At 42.9% G+C, this 14835-nt stretch overlaps 5 protein-coding genes across 5 annotated transcripts; 4 read left to right on the top strand and 1 right to left on the bottom strand.

Annotated features, from left to right (window-relative positions):
- Window positions 1-229: 229 nt before the first annotated feature.
- On the top strand, window positions 230-2215 carry IL334_007192 (uncharacterized protein; the record flags this gene model as incomplete). The annotated part of the gene is made up of 5 exons (XM_062938886.1): window positions 230-415; window positions 477-1214; window positions 1313-1376; window positions 1478-2067; window positions 2150-2215. The coding sequence occupies 5 exons, from the start codon at window positions 230-232 to the stop codon at window positions 2213-2215; spliced, it is 1644 nt and encodes a 547-aa protein (XP_062794937.1).
- Window positions 2216-2345: 130 nt separating this feature from the next.
- Window positions 2346-4424, bottom strand: IL334_007191 (uncharacterized protein; the record flags this gene model as incomplete). The annotated part of the gene is made up of 9 exons (XM_062938885.1): window positions 2346-2366; window positions 2453-2733; window positions 2835-2901; window positions 2972-3023; window positions 3109-3205; window positions 3274-3405; window positions 3616-3714; window positions 3847-4088; window positions 4156-4424. The coding sequence occupies 9 exons, from the start codon at window positions 4422-4424 to the stop codon at window positions 2346-2348; spliced, it is 1260 nt and encodes a 419-aa protein (XP_062794936.1).
- A 427-nt stretch (window positions 4425-4851) lies between these two features.
- On the top strand, window positions 4852-7830 carry IL334_007190 (uncharacterized protein; the record flags this gene model as incomplete). The annotated part of the gene is made up of 19 exons (XM_062938884.1): window positions 4852-4891; window positions 5108-5132; window positions 5201-5236; window positions 5305-5408; window positions 5472-5701; window positions 5781-5858; window positions 5924-6077; window positions 6142-6286; window positions 6341-6365; window positions 6418-6472; window positions 6527-6592; window positions 6654-6684; window positions 6751-6764; window positions 6834-6940; window positions 7004-7013; window positions 7071-7152; window positions 7218-7371; window positions 7461-7749; window positions 7808-7830. 19 exons carry the CDS (start codon window positions 4852-4854, stop codon window positions 7828-7830), a joined length of 1668 nt encoding a protein of 555 aa, XP_062794935.1.
- A 1095-nt stretch (window positions 7831-8925) lies between these two features.
- Window positions 8926-12577, top strand: IL334_007189 (uncharacterized protein; the record flags this gene model as incomplete). Its single annotated transcript, XM_062938883.1, has 8 exons — window positions 8926-9895; window positions 10004-10443; window positions 10500-10540; window positions 10606-11045; window positions 11103-11369; window positions 11426-11762; window positions 11828-12461; window positions 12530-12577. 8 exons carry the CDS (start codon window positions 8926-8928, stop codon window positions 12575-12577), a joined length of 3177 nt encoding a protein of 1058 aa, XP_062794934.1.
- A 585-nt stretch (window positions 12578-13162) lies between these two features.
- IL334_007188 (uncharacterized protein) lies at window positions 13163-14666 on the top strand (the record flags this gene model as incomplete). The annotated part of the gene is made up of 4 exons (XM_062938882.1): window positions 13163-13731; window positions 13803-13894; window positions 14003-14267; window positions 14426-14666. The coding sequence occupies 4 exons, from the start codon at window positions 13163-13165 to the stop codon at window positions 14664-14666; spliced, it is 1167 nt and encodes a 388-aa protein (XP_062794933.1).
- Window positions 14667-14835: the final 169 nt, after the last annotated feature.

Raw genomic sequence — 14835 nt, 5'->3', positions numbered from 1 at the left:
GTCTCTCTTACTCGTAGTTTTCAATGTGTTGTCGAAAGCGAGAGAAATCGGCAATTTGATCCGAATCCCGGTCCAGTCGTGATCAAACCTCCACCTGACATCTTCGACTCGAGGCAAGAGAGTTTTGGGTGTAAGAGTTCGACATGCAGAACATCTGTTTGTAGAGGAGAGTACATTATCGTACATGTCGTTCTCATGAAGCGGACAACAGATAAGGCTTTTAGTCAGAATGTCCAAGTCTCTCCCCCTTGTAAAATTCCCCCCAAAGACCTTGATTCATCGGTTCGGCTCATCTAACACTTCCCCTTCGACAGCTTTACTACGTTTCCCGATCCAAGGATGGACAATCAATCGATCCCAGAAAGAAGGCTGGGCCATCGTCGGGGACGCAGAAGGTAGAAGGCTAGCTGTTGAGGTGAGTCATCAGAGGTGATGCTTGAGCGAGTCGATGAGTTGAACTTTCACTCTCATCCTAGACATTACTATCGAGACATCGAATATACCCACTACCATCTTCCCCTGGACCATTCCCATTTTTATCCACAATCACTCCCTCTTCTACATCTACAGAGTCGGATCCTGCTTCAACTTTATCATCATATAAACCAATCAGACATTTAGCTTTTTCCCGACCACCTACAACGGGCGAATTTACTGATTTCACCGCACGTTATGGATCCTTACAAGAAGAGGATAAATTGTCATTTCTACAAACACTGAATTCACTTGACCCAATACCGACAACCGAGGACATAAAGAGAGTTTCAAGTCTCATGAAAATAGAGAAATTATTAGATTTGCCTAGAGTCAGTCTCAGTAGTGGACAAACTAGAAGAGCAAGAATAGCTTCTGCATTATTAACCAAACCACTTTTATTGATCCTGGAAGATCCCATGGCAGGATTAGATGTAAATAGTAGAAAAGAAGTTTCTGATATATTAGGTAAATTGAATGATAAAGGTGATATCAGAATCGTTTTAGTGTTAAGAGGTAAAGGAAATGAAGAATTACCTGAATGGATAACAAATATAGCTCAAGTGAAAAATGGACAAGTCTGGATCGGTAACAAAGAAGAATATCAAAATTCGCATACTGAGCCTACCCAATCACAGCTGGATGAAGTGAAAGAAAATGCTAAAGACATGAAAACGGATGGTATTCCGTTGATTCAATTGCGAAATATTTCTGTTTCATACGGCGAAGGTGCCCGGCCCGTGAGTGTCTCCCCTGTACGGTGGCTTGAGTGTGTAAGGACTATCGAATAATACCGTAACGAGCTTCACGGAAAAACGGACTGATGTCCTGCAATCAGGTGCTGAAAGATGTCTCGTGGACTATCAGAGAAGGCGAAAAATGGCATTTGATTGGAGCCAACGGTGAGTCTGAAAGCGTAGAGTAGCGATTTTAGAGGGATATCGTCGTTGTGAAACAAGCTATTCAATACGGAACTGTCCAATGCTGATATGCTTTCTTTCAGGGTCTGGTAAAACAACTTTGCTATCTTTGATATTAGGACATCATCCCAGATCTTTCTCATTGCCTTCATCATCACTCGAGTTATTCTCTAAACCAAGACGTGAACTTCCCACTGCTATTTTGAGAACATTGATTGGACACACGAGTCCCGAGATGTTCGCCTCCTTCCCTCGTGGAATGGGTTTGAGTGCATATTCCGCTATCGGATCAGGATTTGAAGGTGTATTCTCACGTCGAAATATTTCTTCCACGCAAAAAGAGAGGATCCTTTCTTTATTAGAACAAGTGAAAGACCTTCTTCAACCTACATCGTTATCAGGACTCAAATCAAACGAACAAAAACAAGTGCATGTCGATGTTAGAGAAATTGCCTTAAGACAATTCTCACATTTTACGCCTTCACAACAAGGTTTATTACTCTTCTTAAGAGCTATAGTGGGTATTCCGAGATTGTTGATTCTGGATGAACCAAGTCAGGGTGTAGATGAAATAATTTGGGAGAGATGTAAAATGATCTTGCAAAATGAATGGAAAAATACCGAACGAGGTAAAAGAATGGCTACGATTGTTGTCAGTCATTACGAAGATGAAGTGAGTAGATCGTTTTCCGCTTTTGATTAATTTAGCACTATACCCACTTTATGAGCTGATCTCGATCTGTGAATCGTTTTAGGTACCGTGGAAAAAGGGACAAGGAAAAGTACTGAAATTGGACCAAGGAGTAGCTACCGTTGAGTAGCTGCGAGCATCATATTCCTTGTTCATATTCGGCATTTGCATTGCATGCACAATGATTCACATCTAAGAACATATCCTTCCGCTCCCCTTTTTTTCTTTTTCGACTGTCTCGTCGTCCACACTCGAAGCTCTTAAACGTTCTTTCGATGTTCCTGCAATGTACACGAAATCAGCGAATTGCATTCGCTCTGTATTTTTGACTGGCATCGATGTTCCCACCAGAGTACTAATCACTCACAGGCTTATGATCAACTTCGTGATCGACATGAACGAAACATCTATCAACTTCCTTCAATTTCTCGATACCGTCTTGTAATTCTTGAGCTATATCATGAGCTTTCCATAAAGGCATCTCTGGAGGTAAGACGATATCAACTTCGACGAAATACTGAGGTCCTGAATGATATACTCTGACTGTATCGACCGATGTGATGTGTTCAGAGAAGGTAAGGGCTTTGTAAGTGACCAAGTTGATGAATTCGGGAGGAGCAGCTATACCTGCTAAGAAAGTGAATTGTTCTGTGTCGATCATAACGAGAGGGGGTCTATTGTAAGCTTTACAGATCTTAAGATTTGAGTAGAATTGTTGCCAAGTGGTGGTTATAGGATATCCTACTTACCATACACAGTCCTGGTCCAAACTGCAATGATGCAGACAGCGATTATAGTAGCTCCCATAGGATCGATCTAAGAAAAGAACAAAAACCTTCAGTCCTACCCTTTGCGAGCGTCGAGGCGTGGCAAAATTATCACTCACCCACCACGCTAGCTTAGCACCACCGGAAGCGGTCAGAATACCGAAACCGTTGCTAAGTGCCGTAGTCGTCAGCTCCATTCTACCCTAATCATGCCTTTGGCGGATGAAGCTTATACAGGCAGCTGATCTGGACTCACGTCAATAGATCGTTTCTGTGATCTTCCCATAGTACTTGAACTTGGGAAGATGAATGCCGAATCGCCATGCAATATATGAACAAAGCAAATTTGACACCTAGGACGTCGCGAGAAACGATTAAGCCTGATCCAATATATTCAGGGAGGGCAAAGAAGAGAACATACCAAAAGCCACACCGACTGAGATGATTGAGGCTAGATGAAAGTTCTGCAAATCGTCTCCTTTATGCGTTACAAATTCTTGAATGGACATGACAATAAGGATTACATTTACCCCACCCATGATCGAACCGTAAACTAGATATCGTTGCTATAAGCTTGATTGACAATCTCGATGAAATCATGGGAGTAGCTTACCAATGTTACCGCTAGATGAACAAGGAGGCGTTGTTACGGTCACCATGAATTCAGGGAGAAAGCACACAGATGACTCACACTGCGAAAGAGGAGAATAGTAGTTAGCAAAAAGTCACTGCCATGGAATACGAAGATGATGCGATCACTTACTGGTCTCAAACCTTGATCCTCTTACTGGCCATTTCTTTTCTTCGGCCCTGTCCGAAGCTCTATGAGCGGCCCACAGGATCAGATTCGCGAATGGGTCGACTGGTCGGATAATGATCAGTCCCAGCCTCTAGATCTTTCCTCGATATACAATGTGACTTACAGACTAAAGGATGGAATGTTAATGTCAGCCTACGTTGCTATGTCAAAGACTATCACATTCCTGGGACTCACCGGCATCGATACAACTCGCAAACAAAGCTAATGATCCACTGCTAATAGCAGCATATAATTGTAAGATAGCTAAACATATATTTGCTCCAAAAGAGATATTGACGGCCAATTTGACTTTCAATGCATTATCGGCTGTATCTTGTTCAGCTTCTTGTGATAACGTATGTAAAGGTTTTAGTAGATCGTTAATTCTCGAATTTTGACCTTCATAGAAATCGGCTAATTTGCCACCCTTCTTTCGTCTATGCCAACACGAGATTCGATCAATGATCCGTTCAGAGTAGATGAGATTAAGGGGAAGGGACATACTGTCTTATCTCGGCAAGATCAGAATCGCTGACGACCTTCTGTCTAAGCAGCAAAGGGTCTCTTTCACCCGCTTCTCTACCAACAACAGATGGTATACCCATCAACTCCAAATCATCAGGTCCTTCTCCGACGATACTATTGGGTCGAGATCGATCATCAACAGTCGTGGAATTGAGTTCAGGCATGTGAATGCTGGTAGCTTTACTTTTGCCTTTGAAGTCCTTGTTACCCTCGATATGGATCTTACTGAGGACATCTAGACTACTCATGGCGTTGTGTGCTTTCGTTTGTCGATGCGAGAGCCTGGCAGTGTGAGTGTGTAGACTGAAACACTAAGACAAGAGTTGAACAAAAAGAATTAATAAACTTATCGAGGATGAAATCTTATGATATCAGTACAAGCGAATTTAGTGCACCGCCTTTTTCCACATCAGATAAGAGAATGGTCATGCCAAGATAACAGCACATGGTCAGAGTGCACGTGGTCAGCACGGGTGTATATGGAGATCGTCACGTGATGGGATTTTACTTTGTTTGTGGGTCAGAGCGCGAAAAGCTAAAGATCATCTGGGAGAGACGCGTGAACGAGATAATGTTGAATGCTTTTGGACGAGAAAGCATTTCATTGAGAGAGTAACCAAACCAAGCAACACTGTGCTGCTCAGATACTGACCGTCACCAAACCGCCAAACAAGCATGTCAGAACCAAACACAGATGAGCAGCAATGGGGACGAGGTGAGTTTATCCAATCCTCACACAGCTGCCTTTCCCCAGTATATCGCATGTGTTGGATGGACAGATGGTTGCCCCCTTGGAAGGGAAGAAGAACAACGTGCCGGGCACTCGGATAACGAGTAGAGGCACGCTGTGTCTTGGATGTACGGGGCTTGCTTCCTAGTTTTCTCATGCAAAAAACAGTGTTCAAGAACTGATAATTCTAATACGTCACAGTACTCATATGTGGAGGTATCAACTGGTAAATTTATAACTCATGGCAGCGTGTAGTATGAGGAACTTGAGAGCTGAATGATTTGATATTGGCAGGGCTACGAATGGCCGAAAAGATCGTCCAGCTAATTCGTAAGTTAGTACTGTCTTCAAAGACCACGAGGGGTAAAGTTTTGTTGATACCGTTCAATTTCGTAAAGAGCTGCCGATTTACTTTCACCTGTGATTCTGAGATCATTGTCCAATGTGAAAGTAACGAAACTTATCACCGGTCCATCAGCGAACTATGCTGTAGTTCTAGATAGTGAGTAAACCTTATCTATTAGTCAATACTTCAGACCTGCTTGCCGATACCGTCCAAATCCAGTATATGGAGCCGCATACATATTTGGTAAACCGCCTTCACCGTCTTTAGCTTCTGCGCCAGATGGTATAATATCCGAACATGCTCCTGTCAAGATCTCTCCTTCATCGGTAGGACTGACGAAAGGCGCAAAATTCGTCCATGGAGCTGCTGGACGAGGTCACGTCTTATTGGTTGATAGTCAAGGTGATGTTTGGGGATGTGGAAATAACGTCGTCGGACAAATTGGTTTGGTATGTCATCTCCTGATCACGCATAGTTGGGATGGATGAAAGCAACACGAGAACAAGTCAATCTGACTTCTGCTTGTAGCCTGTGACGATGCTAGTGCACAATTTCACGAAAGTCACAGGGCCGTGGTCGAAGAATCCCGAAAGCAAAGTGATCCAAGTAAGTCCGCAGATTGTCATCACGAACGCTCCTTTTGTTCAGTTCTAATCAAGACCATGATCTAGGTGACAGCGGGCAACACATTCTCTTTGTTCTTGACTTTGACTGGTCAGGTATACGCGTCTGGATCAAGCGAATGTGGACAATTAGGAAATGGTAAAACAGGTGAACGATTAGTGAAAGCTGGAAAATTGACATATGACGTCGAAGTACCTCCTCGTCAGTTGAATTTGCTCCGGCCGAGAAAGTATGTCTTACATTGATACCGATAAACTTGTCTTAGGGCTAATACAAGGATTTGAGAAGAGAAAGATCGTTCAGATAGCTTCTGGAAATCAACATTCTTTAGCATTGGACGAAGAAGGTTATGTTTATGCTTGGGGTTATGCCGGTTATTCAAGATTGGGATTACAAGATCAAAAAGATCGGTAAGCTTCCTCCATATAGAATGACAGAATTCAGCTAATTGAATGTATATCCAGGTTGGTGCCTACTATAGTACCTCATGTATGTTAGCTGCCTAGAAGATAATTGGATGAACGAGCTGATTTGGCTGTAGTTTGCAGGTAATAATATTGCTACTCGTGCGGAGTCGATACTATGTGGACCTACAAGTGAGCTGAGGACTGAAGCAACGACATGTGTCAAGAAGCTGATGGTCGGTGTAGGTTCCGTAGTGGTGGACAGACAGAAGATGATGTTGATAGCTGGAAAATTCAAGCTTACTGGTGATGGTGTGTTGATCATTTGGGATGTCATTCCGCGTTTTCACCGAGAAGCTGATGAATGATACAGGTTCGACTGGACAGCCGTACACTTATTTCAAGTGAGAGTCCCAACATCAGATAGACAAATGTCAGTTGCTAACAGGATGCTCTTCTTTTTTGCAAAGATATATACAGGAGCGTGAGTCAATTTGACCAGCCCATGTTGGTTTCGTCGTCACCGCTTTTAGCTTACTTGCACTTTGCTTAGTCATGGCTTGTAAGGTTCTAAAAGCGTCTTGTGGAGGATGCACACACTTTCTCACGACATCTGCGGCGGGTGGAGGGGTAATGACCGTAGGATTTGGACAAGGCTGCGTGAGCTGCCAACCACCTTCTGCCATCGCGCGAGTATGCTGACTCATACGTTTTATTGTGTAGCTGTATGGCGGTGCGTCATGACAATGAGATTATCGTAGGAGAGAGGAAAAGCTAACGTCATTCACAGAATTAGGATTAGGTCCCGATTTAGGGAAGTCAGCTACCAAACCACAAGTAATAGAACCGCTATCCGGAGCTGATGTAATAGAGTGAGCTTCTCCATCGATTCTAAGAAAAAGGATACGATGTGAGCTGATCCGATGTTCCAATGTAGTGTGGCGGGAGGAGCGTTCTTCTCACTGTTCCTTGCTCAACCGAATGCAGCCCTGTCAGAGATTGACAGATATCCTGAACATATCGAATCTCCTTCAACATGTTTAGCTTGTGATGAGGATAGATATAATGAAGATCCAATGGAATGTGAGAGGGTGAGTTCATCTGTTTGAATTTGCTCACTCAACCTGCATATTATTTGATCGCGGCAAAATGCACGAAAACTCATGAATGCTGGTTGCAGTGTGATTCACCGTATCATCCAGATTGTCTTGATCCGCCACTGGACGGTCCTCCAGATGGGGAATGGTTCTGTCCAGCATGTTCGATACAGGCTGACGCGGGACCCGACGAGCCTTTTGAGCCAATCTCATCGAATAATCAAAAAGTCAAAAACAAGAATACAGAGGCTTCTCCTACTTTGGCAGAAAGAGCTATTACTCCAAAGAGTAGTATTGTGAATTCACCTAAGCCTGAAAGTGTAAGATCGAATACTCCCTCAAATAAGAGAAAAGCTAGTGAAAGCGTTCAAGGTAGGTTCTCCCTGCATTGTTTAGAACAGTCGTGCTGACAGCCTGTTTTTGGGGTCAGGCTCGGCGAAGAAACAGAGATAAAGGCAAAGTGCAACGGCGAAAACAGCACGTCTTTTGAATAAAAATTTGCTTACAAGGTTCTGGTTATCAATAGTTACATGAATTGTTGCCTTGTCACCTTTGCTCATGACGTACAGCATAGATCTTGTCGTCTTGGCTACTGAGAAACCACGATGACAGGTGAGAGGGTTTGGTGGAGCACAAGGCAAATCCTCTTAGTGGCTTTACTGGTATCGACGCGTTTGCCCTTGACAACCATTATGATTATAAAGTCCCTTTGCGCTCGTTGTCTCTGGTTTGTTTCTGCTCTGTGCATAAGCTCTCGATTCCCCTTTTGCAATTCATTCTGCTTCTTCTCTGCCGTGCATTGAGATCAGTGACCTGAAGAAAGAATAAAAGGTAAAGCAGTACTCAGAGTTACGTAATATGGTCAACGTCGGCCCGTAATTCATAAGTTATTTAGAAAGTAAACCTTGAAATAGAGATACAGTTGATGATGATTATCATTCCCTCCTTAACCTCACGATCGAGACTCGCTCCCATTCCACTCCTCATCTCAATCCCATTCACATTTCCGACCTACCCAACATACACGGACGTGACACATACCATCGTTACGACCAGTCAAACTGATGGCCTGAGAGCCTACTGAACCAAGGAGAAACTGCGTCGTCACATTCATCTGATCAGTTACGAGTGGAGGTAATAAACGATTCATCATCACCAACTTGTCTACCTAAGAGATCTCGCTTTAGAAATCCAAGAAGATCTTGTCTCCAAAAGGAGACTGGGACAATCATCCACACTGAAAGAGGAGGTATGTGTGTGACTCCAACTGTCGCTGCTGAGGAGAATGAAACACGAGTAGTAATACGAGAAATACTGCTGACACAATTACTCTTCACGATTTGGCTTATTTCTTTACAGCGAGCAGGTTTAGTGTCTTGGTCGCTTACATATATCAGCTTGGACAACACGAAGATTTGTGAGATCTTGTCATTGATCTCTTTCCCCCTTCCTCTGTCGGTCAGTAAAGAGAAGACATATTCTTCACCTTGAAGGGCTCCCATTACTTTCAAAAATTAGATTGACATTCACCCAATTGTTACTCTCATAATGGTAGGATCATCTGAAATGTCAAAGAATGAGACTATCCGGCCTACGACACCCAATTCTAATCCTCCCATCCCTTCATCTACTTCGTCAACCTCATCGTCCCGTACTCCCACCTCCGTAGTCAATATACCTTCAACGAATAGAATTCGTAATCCTGCACCTCCATCACCTCTATCAAAAGTATCGTCAGTCTCACCAGATTCGAATATAAGTCATCTACCTCTTACTTCTGCTTCTTCATCTTTGTCTTCAATCACCTCTTCCTCACATGCCAACGCAAATACCAACGCAAATGTGAATACCGATACAGAATCACCAGTAGTATCCCCATCAGGAGGAGGTTCAAAAGGAATGAGTAGCAACAGTAACAATAGTATACCTTTACATTCACCTTGTTTTATCCATTCGCATCTGGATAAGACTGGTTCATTGCAAGATTGGTTAAAGAATAAGTCAACGCCCAATCATCAAGCACCAAGCTCCCTTTCAGGAGGATCAAAAGCTGCCTCTACATCCGGTTCAAACGCAAGTACGTCAACCTACCGTAACGCAAATGGAAATACAACAACGCATAATCACAATCACAACCATATTTACCATACTGGAAACACAACTAAACCAACTAGACAACCTTCTTATCCAGCTTTCCAACAAAATATGCCAAATCCGTTACACTCGCATTCAAAATCCGCTCCACCTCCGAACGCAATGTCGAGGTCACATACTCCATCAAATTCGATGCCCACAAGCCCAAACGGTACTTCGTCAGGAAGTAAGTTTCCTTCACCCATAGTGAAAGATAGTGGATATGAATCGGATCAATCTTCAATTAATGGTAATGGAAGTGGTAAATTTAGTGGAAGTGCTATCTTAGATGGTGATTTGGTTGATGATTCAGAAGAAGGTGGTAGCTTGACTAGACAGTTGGCGGAGACAGCTCAAGGTGTGAGAGAGATGAGTAAGGAACTAGGTAAGTTTGATTTTTTTCAACAACTGGACACTCAGGAGGTCTTGGCCTTGGTCTGATCTTCTGTTTATCAAATCCGAGATCTATTCTGATCATTCCTGTAATACTCAGGTCGCACAAAGGTCCGATCCCGTATCCAACACGTCCTCATCGTCACCAAAGCACGCGACAACCGACTTATCAAACTAACTCGTGAGCTCGCCATCTATCTTATGCAGAAGAAAGCGGCAGCATCTACGGATGGCGCAAGTAGACCGGGACATGAGGGCAGGGATCGCGGGATGGTAGTCTATGTCGATGCTCAACTACGAACCTCGAAAAGATTCGATGCAGCGGGCATTCAACGAGACTTCCCAGAATTCTTCCAACCACTCTCAAGGAGGAGGAGCTCTTCTTCGGCAAGTATAAGCACTTTAGGCGGCCTATCAGCATATCCTTCAACCACGAACATGTTCGACTTTCAAAGGCGTAGTAAAGATGAAGGTCAGCTGAGATATTGGACTTCAGAGATGTGTAGTACCTCTCCACACTTGTTCGATTTCGTCATTACTGTGAGCCGAATATCTACCATTTGCCAATTTCGAATAGCTGATAGACTGTTGTACAGTTGGGTGGTGATGGAACCGTATTGTTTACTTCTTGGCTCTTGTGAGTCAGCTGCCGATCTATTTGTCCTTAGATGGTGCTGAAGCTGATATTGTTCGATCGTTCAGCCAACGAATCGTTCCTCCAGTTCTGCCTTTCGCTCTAGGTTCCCTCGGATTTTTGACCAACTTTGACTACGCCGGATACAAGCAGACAATGGATAAAGTTGTTGATGAAGGTATTCGCGTCAATCTCCGAATGCGGTTCACGTGTACCGTATACCGAGCTATCGCTCCAGAAGAAGCTGCTTTGGCTGCTAGTGCGAAAGGAGGGAAAAAGCGGAAAGCCATTAAGAAACCAGGGGGAGAAATTTTGATGTCGCATGTGGACAAGGGTGGATGGGAAAGCTTGGAAGGTCCGCCTCCTCAGGGGTGTCTATCCGATGCAGCGAAGAAAGATAAAGAAATCTTGTGCTTCTCGACCAGACCTGTAGAACAATTTGAAGTGTTGAATGATTTGGTAGTAGACAGAGGACCCAGTCCATACGTCAGCTTGCTGGAGTTATTCGGTAAGCAGTCCTTTCAATCGAGTTTCAGATGCTTCTTGCTAACTTGAGTTGGCATAGGGGACGAACATCACCTTACGACAGTTCAAGCCGACGGATTGACTGTTTCCACTCCCACAGGTTCTACAGCTTATTCTCTTTCAGCGGGAGGATCACTAGTTCATCCTCAAATTCCAGCCTTGCTCATCACACCAATATGCCCTCATACTCTATCGTTCAGGCCGATGTTACTGCCGGACAGCATGGAGTTGAGGATTTGCGTACCATATAATTCTAGAAGTACCGCTTGGGCGAGTTTCGATGGTAGAGGTAGAGTAGAGCTCAAACGTGAGTCAAACCTATCTTTGATGATTTCGCGAACGTCTTGATAACGTAGTAAACAGAGGGAGACCATATCAAAGTCACCGCGTCAAAATACCCATTCCCTACTGTATGTGCAGACAAAGCTTCCACAGATTGGTTCTCTTCCATCTCTCGAACTCTTCGTTGGAATGAGAGAGAAAAGCAGAAGTCATTCGTGGTGGTCGAAGAAGAATCCGAACCTCCTGCAGATACTAAATCACATCAAGCGAGTACGAATAAGAGACAATCCGAGAAGGATGGCCAAAAAGCTGCAGAAGCTGAAAGAGCCGCTGTGAGCGTGGAGGATAAGGACAACGATGACGACGAAGAGGATGAAGAGGACGACGATGAGGAAGACGAAGAATTTGATATAGATGAGTGAGTTATATTGATTATAAAAGCTCGCGGTAGAAATGTTCGGGCTGATGACCAATGTCCTATAGCAAATCTGGCGGAGAAAACAGTAAACCTTCTTCGCAACCTTCTTCGCCACCTATTGAAGCGGAAAACCCTCCTGCAATACCATCAAATAAACTGCATTCTATGCTCGATCGTGCACACAGAAATGGTTTGGAGACTCCAAGTAGATTCATGACACCTTATGAAGGCCCTCCACCATTATCACAACGACATCTGGTAGAAGCTTTGAATAAAGCTGAAATAAGAGAAAAGGATAACGAATCTGGACAGCGAGATAATATACGGGGTGATGGGAGTGCATTCAGATTCAATAGTAAACATGGCGAACATTTAATACCACCAGGAAGATCTAATATTACCTCACCAAAACAAGGTCAAGATGAAGATGACGATGACGATCAAGAGAAAATAAACGAATCTGAATCTGGTGAAGCGGGAGATTCAACAACGAATGAGGAAATTAAAATCATAGATCAGAAGACCCCAAGACCCGTTATGACCCATTCCACAAGTGGGATTCAGCATCAACATCATCATCACCATCACCACCATCACCATCATGCCGAAGGCGACAGACGCACATATAGCAATAACAATACCCATGCTGGGAGAGGTGAAGGTAAAGGAAAAGCTAAAGCTTTCGCTTTCTTTGGTCAGGTGAGTTGTAATTCTTTTTCGCCTCATGTTGAGTGAAGATAAGCTAATGTGATATATATGACGTGTAGGATGACTCTGCAAGCGATTTAAGCGATGATCATTCCGATTGCGAATAAACCTAAGGGTCCGGTAGCTTGTCTGGATTAATATTGTTTTTAGTGTATCTCTGTCTTAATGGTCTATACTGTACGTTTGCGTCATGAAGAAAAGGACTGGGTCTCGCTCCGGAACATTGCATGAATGATTGCGACGCTTCAAACGAGGCTCTGTACACGAAGACGCTTACCTTTGGTACTGATTTATCTGTGTTTTACTCGTTTACGGTTTCATGTCGACCTCCTTTCATTTGTCTGAAGCGTCAAACCGAAAGGAGGATTCGAAGATGTTGATGTTTCGTCCTTCCCTATTTGATATGTACTTACTGGCTGATGAGGCAGAAATGCCCTTCAAAGTTTGTTTATCATATCTGCGCTTTCGATGTCGTCCTATTGTGCGTTTGGATTGCAACTTGCATATCATAACCATTGATTCATAACTCCAATAAAACGAAACGAAACAAAACTACTGATAGACGATCATAACGACACAAAAACCAGATTGAAAAGCAGGAGATCAAGAACTGCCTGAAGTAATCCAAGTCGAATAATAAAAGTAAAAATAAATCAAGTACCTCAAGATCGACGATTGTCCCGTGATACAACATGCCGTCTCGACGGGAAAGCGATTACGAGTCAGATGGCGATGAAGGTGACAAACGGGAATCACATACCTATCCACCTCGACAAAGTATGTCCAAGAAAAACCGTGAGTCAAAGCTTGAACGGGACGAACAAGATTCAGGTATAGATAGCGAGATCGATCTGACAGATATCGATGACCCTGTTAATCCTGTGATCAAGGAAAAGGATCAAGGAGAAAAAGGTAAGAGAAGAAGGATAATGGATTATCAGACGTATGAAGAGAAATGTCGATTGGTTCATTCAAGTTATCTAAAAAGAGAATCCACATGGTCTAAAACAAATTGTCATGGTATATTCAATTGTTTTGGTAAATTCATTATTTATTGGAAGAAGTTTTGGAGTAGTAAATGGTGGAAATGGATTATTAGAAATATGCCTTATTCACTTTCGATTATTATGATTATTCTAGGTTTGATCGTATCTTTATCGGGTCCAATCATCAATGTTTTCATGGTAGAATTGGATCAAGTGAAATATGGTTCGTTGGGAGGATGTAAAGTTGATGAAGAAGGAAAAACAATTGATCAAGGGTGAGTTTTAATCATCAATTTTCATCTGTACGAACAGGATGACTGATGTACTGGGAATGACAAAACTGTAGATGCACGACTCAAATTCTTTACGATGGACCGCCGTCCGTCGGTTTGTGGTCGACTAAAACTCTATCTATAATTCTACCTTGTTATGGTATCGGTGAGTCTTTCGCTCAATCTCACACTCGAAAAATGAATAATTCGCTCCCCTAATCTCAGGCTAACACACTAATGATCCACCATGGTGGTTATTTTCAATATCGTTTAGTGGCGATCCTTCAACTATCTTTCCAAATGTACACATTCATTTTCATCAGACATCGATTCATCAAGCACTGTTGTTCTGATCCCGAATCATTATCCCCGAAAAACGTTGAAAGAGAATTGAAACAAAGAAGATTAAGATCTCTAAGATATTTCGAGAGATCCATGGATATTTCAGGATCAGCGTATCTGGTTTTAACGTTGATCTTCACCGCTTGGGTCAGCCAAACTGGTAATAATAATGCTGATGGTAAATCCGGATGGGATATGTGAGTTGTAATGAAATTTGAGATTTGACTTGAGAATGAATTTCAGGTTGAGAAGCGCAAGTAAGCGTAATCGCGTATAGCTTGATTTCGATGATTGATGAGGGATAAGAAAAGCGAATCAAGTTCCATTCACTGACTATCTCACTCTTGATGAATAGGGCAATCTTCTTAGCTATCTCTCCATTCTTATGGTTATTCTCTCGACTCAGTTATAGATCCCGATGGGCTTATTTCGCCGATTCGTTCAAGAGCCAAAAACAAAGTGACGATATGGGATGGGATGACCAAAAAGATGGTCCGCCTGCATACGAAGATACGCGGTTGGTTTGCAGTAGGTATGAAGATGAGGGGGGACAAGGAGGACAAGTCCAAGGACCTGGTGCTAGATCAAGGAGGTAGGAGGTAGACCGAGTGATAGATTTAGATTATGCCATTCAGTATACATTCAAGTTAAAATCAACAATGTCTAAATCGTCTTTTCTAATCACTGCACTCCGAATGCTTGCTTATAGACATATTGCAATTCTATGCTATTTGTTCTATGTATATAATTCATATATAGTATAAT

Source organism: Kwoniella shivajii, chromosome 10 (assembly GCF_035658355.1).
Source record: "Kwoniella shivajii chromosome 10, complete sequence".
In the NCBI taxonomy this organism is placed as follows: domain Eukaryota; kingdom Fungi; phylum Basidiomycota; class Tremellomycetes; order Tremellales; family Cryptococcaceae; genus Kwoniella; species Kwoniella shivajii.
The sequence above is the reverse complement of the archived record's forward strand: the minus strand, read 5'-3'. Positions and strand labels throughout refer to the sequence as shown.